Source organism: Octodon degus, unplaced genomic scaffold (assembly GCF_000260255.1).
Source record: "Octodon degus isolate 3935 unplaced genomic scaffold, OctDeg1.0 scaffold00130, whole genome shotgun sequence".
NCBI lineage: Eukaryota > Metazoa > Chordata > Mammalia > Rodentia > Octodontidae > Octodon > Octodon degus.
Window position 1 is genome coordinate 630102 of NW_004524706.1, and position 8643 is coordinate 638744.

General features: G+C 51.2%; 1 protein-coding gene across 3 annotated transcripts in view; it reads right to left on the bottom strand.

Moving 5' to 3' along the window:
• Trim62 (tripartite motif containing 62) overlaps positions 1–8643 on the bottom strand; it is a 31990-nt gene that overhangs the window by 11642 nt on the left and 11705 nt on the right. For all 3 annotated transcript variants that reach the window (XM_004640992.2, XM_023701129.1, XM_023701128.1), the window contains 3 exons: positions 5783–5878; positions 1069–1325; positions 97–212 (listed from right to left, as the gene is read on the bottom strand). In XM_004640992.2, coding sequence (XP_004641049.1) covers positions 97–212; positions 1069–1325; positions 5783–5878 — 469 coding nt within the window. The remainder of the gene's footprint in view (positions 1–96; positions 213–1068; positions 1326–5782; positions 5879–8643) is intronic.

An 8643-nucleotide genomic window follows, 5' to 3' on the forward strand; every position in this document is an offset into this window, starting at 1 on the left:
GGGGGGCTGGGTTGGGCTGGAAGTGCCCACGTGGGTCCACTAGGATAACCCATGACTTTCTCAGGGCCTCTTAGGAAGTAGTAGGCAGGGCCTCACCTGGGTGGATGTCCTGGAACAGGGACTTCCAGATGGTGTACTGCAGAGGGCCTGTGTACTTGGAGGTCGGGAAGTCTTCATACGTCAGGTTGGTCTCATGGATTTTCCCCTTGAGCCTGGAAGGACAGCAGGAGAGAAGGCTGTACCGAGGACTGGATTCCTGCCCTAGTTCTAGGCCCTGCAGTGAGAAGCTGCAGCACTTAGCTGTAAGGATCTGCTTATGCTGTTTCCAACCTCTTTAGGCAGTTTTCTAGTCTTTAAAAAGAGTATCATGTTAGCACCTGTCTTCTAGGGTTGTTATAAAGATCCCATGGCATAGCATACCAAATACTTAGCTTGGCTTAGGGCCAATACCAAATGCATGATGTTAGTGACCAGTGTTATTATTAAGGGTGGCTTTGGGGCAGAGCAGCTTGAGTTTGAATTCTGGCTCTACCTCACTGAGGGGTCTAAGCCAGTTGATTTAGCTTCGCTGAACTTTAGTTTGTATATGTGTGAAACAGGGAAACTTACAAGGGGGCTGACAGAATTATCATAATACAGAGCCTATATAGAATAACAGAATCAGGGCTGGGGAGATGGCTCAGTGGAATAAGTGCTTCCCTGGCAAGTGCAAGGGTCTGAGTTCAATTCCCAGTTATTGAAAAAAAAAAAATAACAGAATCAGTGTTAGTATAAATAACATATGATGATGTATCACAGATATATAACGTAAATAACATAAGTAGTAAACTATATATATTACTAAATACTACTTGTTCATTATAATGGGGAATGTATTATATGTAGATCAATATGACCACAAAAGGCATCAGCCCAAGCTGTGGCACACAGCAGATGCCCCACGAAGGGCTGATAAAGATGTGAATAGACGGATTATTGCTGACAGCCCCATCTGCCTCCACCCCACTAGCTTGCACAGGTTGGGAGGAGCTGGTCACTTTGGGAAGGCCCCCAGCAGGTGGCACTTACCGCTCAGACAGGGAGGCCACCCCAGCTAGGAAGGTGTGCCGGTCGGTCTCAGCCAGCCGCTCCTGCAGAATTTGGGCACCCTCCTGGACCTTGCGCAGCTGCTGGCTGTAGCGCTGGACCTTCTGCTCGATGTCAGTCAGTGTGCGTGCCGTGTCTGCCTCCAGTTCCTCTAGCATAGCTTTCTGCCGCTCCCGTAGCAGCCGGTGCAGCCGCTCAAAGACCTCACCAATGGTAGTCCGCAGGCTCTTGGTGGAAGACTGTGAGGGGCAGTGGTCAGGGGTTATGGCAGGAGAGCACTGGGGTGATTCCACAGGGAAAGGAGAAGACCCTGAGGCTTGGCACACAGTGGGAAAGGGTCAGAGGGCAGGCCTGGTGGGGATGGCACATACACAGGCTTGGTAAGTGAAAGGACTGGCATGGTCAGGACAGCACAGAGTTCTGTGTGATTCACTGGGGTTGTGGAGATTAGCATTGAGGATGCTACCCAGATTCCAGGCATGGGGGTGGGAGAGGTGGGACAGGGGGAAATGGTACAGTCAGTCTGGGATACACGGAACTCTTGTCTGGTTTTTGGTGGAACCAGGGATTGAACTCAGACCCTTGTGCTTGCCAGGGAAGCACTTATTCTACTGAGTCATCTCCCCAGCCCCTGGAACTCTTGTCTTTAACACTCCTCTATGGTGTTTTGGGGGAGATTGTTGGGGACCAGAATCTGTAACAAAGGGGCACTCAGGGGTCCGAGGAGTGTGTGTGTGTATGTGTGTGTGTGTGTGTGTGTGTGTTTTGCCCTGTGAACCTAGAGACATGCAGAAGCTCCGCTTGCCCCAGTCGCAATGAGAAGACACTCAGAACCCTGATGCACACAAGGCAAGAGAAAGACCTGCTGAGGATGACAAGATCTTTGAAGCAATGTAGTAGAAATAGGAAAAGTTGTGCTTGGGGGAAAAAGTTGCCTTATTAATCCTTGTCTCCTCCTTGTAAGAATGCTTTATTCTTTTTACTAACCCACAGCAATTACCATCTTGTTCCAGGAAAACTACACTATCCCCTCTGAAATTGTGTGTGTACACTCAGTACATAGGGGGAGGCCTGAAGGGTCTTTTGTCTTTGCCCATCCCGAGGCACTGACCTCCCAGCCCCCTTTTACATATTAAACAGTCTCTGTCTCTTATTTCATCCTTTTCATAACCCTCATACATGACATTGGGGATCTTGTACAGGTCTCTGGCAGGAGAGGACAGGGAGATCACAGAGGTCAGAGAGCTTCATAAAAGGCAATGGTACACTGGTGGTTGCTTGTCTTTCCTGCCACCCCTAAGGCTCCACAGCTAAGGAACAAGAACTAAGGTATAAGGCCTTTGGCACAAGAAGTAAGCATAGACTTGCATGGTTCTCTGTGCCCAATAGGCACTGCAAGGTCCAGGAGGGCTTGAAGGAGGGCAAGGCACAGGCTTTGATACCTGGCATCCTTGCGAAGAGTCTCAACTCTGATCTCTCTTTAGGGGTAATATCAGTGGCCTAAGCTCTGGGAATTTCAATTTCCCTATCTGTAAAAGATATAATATAACAACATGGCAGGAGGGGTGGTGAAGTCAAAGCAAGGAATGTTTGCCCACACGGTGACCAGGTCTCAGGTGTGAGGAGAAAGAGAGTGGTTAAAGCAAAGGGATCAATACTAACGGGTGCATCCTGGGAGTCCTCATGGAGGAAAAGGCTTCTGAGTTGGGCCTGAGGATGGGCTTGGCATCAGCCGGGGTGGGGGAATAGGCAGAGGGAGTAGCCTAAGGAAAGGCAGAGAGTCAGGTGACATAGGAGACAGAGGATGCTGCAGCATGTGGGGCCTGCCTCTGCAATTTCACTCTGCGAGATTCAGGCTGGCAGTTCATGGAGTCAGAGACCCCACTGTGCTCAGTGCCCGGGCCTCTGTGGGAAGCTTCACAAAGGCTCAATTAGGGCTGCTTCCCTCCCACTCAGCTGCCCGCCTTCAGGAAGAAGGCTGGCAGAGAGCCAACCTCCCTGCGCATGCCCGCCCAGTGTGCTGGGCAGACAAAGGGGGGGGGTGTGTGTGTGGAGGAGAGGCTGGGATGGATGGCCAAGCTGCAAGGGCCTCTCTGAGCTCCTCACCCAGGGGAGCCCTATGGAAGCCTGCTGTGAATGGAAGGGTGGGGTCTGCCTTGTCCCCCCCCTAGAGCTGCCCCCAAGGCCCCCAATTCCACATACGGCTCCTACAGTAGCTTGGACTATGAGCCCCCACTGCTGACTGAAAGGCCATGTCAGCCTCTCATCTTTGGTTGCTCTTCCTCTGCCGCTTGAGTTCCTTGGGTCACCGCAGGCCGGCTCCCTCCTATCTCATCCTGTATGTCCCCCCACCTATGCCTATTGTTCTGAGGCCAGCTCCCAAGTCCATAAGATGGGTTTGCATGGCTCCTGAGTACCACATTTCTTTTTCCAACTGGGGTCCCACAGGACCCTCCAACTCATTTGGTCCACAAGGTAACTCCTGTCTTTGTTAGCAAATTCACTGCCTCAGTGATCCTTCCAAAGTGCAAACTGCGTCACAGATCATCCTGTGTTTAAGAACCTTTCTTCACTCTTTTATGACAGCAAAATGCCAAATTCCTTAGCCTGCGAGTCAAATCCCTGCAGAAGTTGATCCTAACTTATCAGTACATTGCAATTTTATCAATTCCTGAGACCAATTCCTGTGTACCCTTTATGCAGGTGGCAAACTCCTACTTAGCCTGCAAGACCTAGCTTGAGAGCTACTTCCCCTGAGATACCTTCTTTAACGTTTCAGGTAGTTAGATGTTCCCAGAGCCTTTTGCTACTGGTAGTAACTTGGACTCAGCACAGGCTCTGGGATTGCAATTTTATCCTGGGACTCCTGAGCATGTCTCCGATGGACTCTCTACCCAGCTTGCTGGACACAAAGCCATTCATCCTGCAGGGGACCCTGGTGTGAGGTTGAAAAATGCCTTGGGCTCTGGCAAAACTAGACAGGATGCTCCCAATTTCCACTTACTAGCTGTGAGGCCTCAGGCTGGTGCCCCGAACTCTCTGTGTTTCAGATTCCTTGCTGATAAAATTGGGGTAGCAACAGTTCCTGCTCCCAAGGGTATTTTATTTTCTTTTTCATTCCTTTGCCCTCCAACTGCTTATTGTGTGTCCCAGTGCTAGGTCTTGCAAGACTTGCTGTCATGGAGGTGACATTCTGTGGCTTCAGTGAAACAAATGAAGGGGTAACACACTTCACAGCACAGGGAAAAGATCAGCTCAAAAGGAACACCTCAGTTTCTTTAGTGCCTTTCCCTCCACTCTCCTTCTGGTGCCTTGGCTGGAAAAGCAGCCTGCGACCCAGCCCATCACATCCCCTGGAACACACAGGGCCTAGGGAAGCTGTGCCCTGCCAAGAATGTGTCACCCCCAGGGCTAACCAAGGAAAACACAGGGTTTGAGGAGGGCGATCAGACAGACCCCCAACTCGGCCACTGGGGGGACAGGCGCCACAAGAAAGCAAGTCAGGCACCAGGTGAAATATGACCTCAAAGGCTCCATAGGCATCTCTTGTATAAATACCCTAGTCCAGACAGGAAGCAGGCCAGGGGCCTGGGGGGAGCCCCACAGGACCCCCCAGAGGCAGGCAGATGGACAGGAAATCGGGGGAAGAGGTCAGCGGAGAAAAACAATGGTGAAGGGAGATGAAAAAAGAATGCTGCCAGAGGAGGGAGAGAGAGACCCGCAGATTCCCGCTCATCAGAGAGAAGCTTCTTTTTGCTTCTTTGCACGCAGAGGCACAGAGGCACCAGACAGATGGAGAAACTGAGGCTGTGCTGTCTAATGAGACCACAGTGCTGTGACTGTGTCCACTGAGGGTCCTGCCCCGAGACATTCTGGAATGTTCTCTGCAGAAAGTGTCATGCCCTGTCTGGGACTTCACAGCAGATTGAGGGCCCTGTTGGGGCATGGATCTGTGTTTCTAATGGCCTCTGAAGGCCCTGGGTGACCTCTGGAGGCCCCGTGTTCCCAAGGCTGCCTCCAGCTGCACTCACAGCTCTCCTGCTATGGGAGCAGAGCCAGCCTGAAAGACCCTAGATGTCACCGCGCTGGGTTTCTGGGAAGAAGCCGCTGAGGGAGGGCTGAAGGGCATTCTATAGGCTTCTTCCAGCTCTGAAGCTCTAAATTAAGCCCTGCTGAGGTCCTGCTGCACAGATGCAAATACTGGGACCCAAAGAGTACACAGTCAGTGGCTGGATCAGAACCCACGTCCTTCTTCTCAAGCCAAGGAACCCCAGTGCAAACCACTGAAGCCAGAGACTGCAGGGCATTGCAGTTTTTCTGATTAATATCTCTCTGGCCTCAGCCCATGAGAAAAGATGTCAGCAGGGCTGGCTTGGAGGGGACACGCTCCTGTTGGTTCCTTACGGGTATGTTCAATAAAGGCTAAGTTTTCCCACAGGACACCGGAGGTTTTGGGGATCCCTCGTCTCACATCAACCTCCACCAAAGGTAGCAAGGACGAAGTGGCCTTATCCCAAATCCAGACTTCTGCCCTCAGTCATCCCAGAGTCAACCGGCCCACTTATTTTGACAGATGCCTCATCATTGACCATACCTCCCCTCTCTTGCCTCACTGGGCCACTAGAAGCCAGGACTCTTTCAGACCGAGATCCCACTCATCTCTGCCGGCCCCTCCCCCAAGCCAGGCCAGACTCACCTTAGTCTCCGCCAGCTGTCGCTTGAGCAGCTGCAGTGCCTCGGTGTGTTCACGTTCGCTGTCCTGAAGGGCCTGGAGCTGCTCCTTCAGTTCCCTCTGGAACACATACAGGGGCGAGGCTTGGGGACATCAGCTTTCTGTAGCAACGGAGAGCCCAACCCTGCGCCCCTTGGTTCTTATTCCGATCTGGCCCCTGCTTGGTCAGCCCCAAGGTGCTTCTCCAGTTACAGTTCAACCGCCAAGCCCTGTAGAGACTGTCTCCTAAATATCCGAGAATCCGTCCCCATCTTTCCTCTAGATGTCTACGAAAGCCTCTTCTCTGGTTGTTTTGGGAGCTTCTGGTCTCCCTAACTTGGGGTAACCTCCACCTCCACACTATCCCGGCCTGCCCCTGCTGAGCTCAGACCTTTGACAGAAACCAAGGCTGAACCAGAGTCCACTAGCTACAGACTAACCGCCCATGGTCCAAGGCCTCGTCCAGGCTCAGCTCTGTGCTCAACCCTTTGCTTCTGCTAATTCACTGGAGCTTCTCAGCATGATGATTCTCCATTTTCAGATGAAGCAGGAGGCACAGAGAGAGGCTGGGAGTGGTGGTATACCCCTATAATCCCAGCACTCTGGAGGCTGAGGGCAGGAGGCACAGAGAGAGGCCAGGAGTGGCAGTGTACCCCTATAATCCCATTAGTCTGGAGGCTGAGGCCTTGGCTACAAGGTGAGTTAAAGGCCAGCCTGAACTGCGGTGAAACCCTGTCTCAAAAAAGACCAAAAAAAAAAAAAAAAAGGTATACAGAGGTTAAAAATGCACAGAAAGACAGACAGATAGACAGACAGACAGACAGACAAACTGGTTTCAAGCCACAGAGCCAAGCATGTCAGTTTGTAGCCAGAAGGGGAACACAGACATCTGGTTCTGGAAACTACGATATTCCCCACCCCCACCGTGAGTGCTGGGATTACAGGCACGCGCTACCCCACCCAGCCCGGAAACCACGCTTTTGAAGCCAGGTAACATGTTTTCTTACAACAGAGACACCTACAATGATCAACAACAAATCCGCCACTGATGAGACATTGCCATTTGAAATAAAAACAGGGTCTGCATTACTGATTTCTTTGTCTCGGGATCCGGTATAGCTTCACGGGGCACTGCTAGTCATATTAGCCTTAATTAAAAATTCCTTACAGATTTTTTTGTAGTATTTTTGATTGAGAAAAGATTGTATTAAGTATTTACATAGACTGTGCTTTGGCACCTGTTCCAACCCTGTGCCTAGCCCCTCCCTTCCTTCTTGGTCCCGCTTCTGTCTCCACCTTCTCTTTTCACTCCTGCCCAGCCACGGTGGGCTTCTTCCTGTGCCACCGTCACCCTGACCTTGCTCAACCTTGGGGCTTTGCACCTGCTGGTTTCTCTGGCTGGTGCCTTTCTGTCAGGTCATCTCATGGTGACTGCCTCGTATCATTCACTGAACTCGGATGCCACCCTTCAGAGTCCTGTCTGACCAGCCCACGGTCACCTCTGACACATTCCTAGTGTCACGGTCTTCGCGGTCCCTCCCCGTGAGGTGACCTTCCACGTGCACGTGCCTGTGTGCTCACTGCTTATCCCACTCACTGGACCGTGAGCTTCACCCAGGCAAGAAGCTCATCTGGCTTGCTCCCTGCTGCTTCCCTAGTGCCCCAAATGGTGCACAGCATATGGTTGGGCCTCCATTATTAGCTGTCAAATAAATGAATGGGATGTGGTGTGCATTCCCCAGTACAGGGTCCAGCTGTCTGTACTCGCTGAGCTGTAGCCACTGGATCCTAGTCAGTTGTCCTCCTGTCTGTCCCTCCTTCCTCTTTCCCATGTTAGCACATGAGTCCTCCAGGGAGGGTGTCTACTCCCTCGCTCTAGGTCCTTACCCAGAAGCCACCTCGCCCTGAGCTGGGGCTCCAGGAAGTCTACCAGGTGACTGAATTGCCATGGAAACAGCTCCTGAGCAGGGGTTGAGGTCTTTAGTCAGCTTGGGCTGAGTGGTCCCAGGGAAGCTGAGTTACCAGCTTTTTTTTTCCCCTCCTCCTCATTTGTCTTAGTAGACCAGGAAGTATCCTCAGCAAACATCTGGTTCAACTAATTTTACAGACTGGCCACATGGGCAAATGGTCATGATGACAAGCCAGGGGAAGAATGCAGAAAACAAAATTATCTTTGCTTACTATTGCTTATTCATTGAATAACTATTTATTGACCAACTACTATGTCCCAGGCAGAGCGGAAGCGCTGAGGCTTTAGCAGAGAACAACACAGATATGGTCCCTGCCCACAGGGATCTTCCCTCAGGTTAATGTAGATGAAAGGCAATAAATATGAAAAAATCAAGAGTGTGAGGTGATTGCCAATATGCTCTGTGTTGTAGAAAAAAAATCACGCAGTGTAGGATGAGGGGACAACTTTAGATAGGGTAGTCAGGAAGGTTTCTTGGAGAAGGTAACACCAAAGAGGACAGCTGGGGGATGAGGGGGAGCCGGCCATGAAATCAGGGGTAAGACAGAAAAACGGGAGCTGCGTGTCTTGTGACTGAAGAGAGCTCACGCAGACATAATGGCTGGAACTCCAGCAGCTATGTCAGGTCATGAGGCAACTATAAAGATGGAAAGTTATAAACTCAAACTAGAAGCAGAAGGAAGAAGGAATCAGGTTCCCGAGATCTGTGGGGCAGCTATACTATCACCAGACACAGTGACAGGTAGGAAACTGGTTCTCTGGGGGGAAAGAAAAGAGACAAGAGAGAAAGAGGGAGGGAGATGGAGAGGGAGAGGGGGAAAGTGAGAGAGAGAGAGAGAGAGAGAGAGAGAGAGAGAGAGAGAGAGAGAGAGAGAGA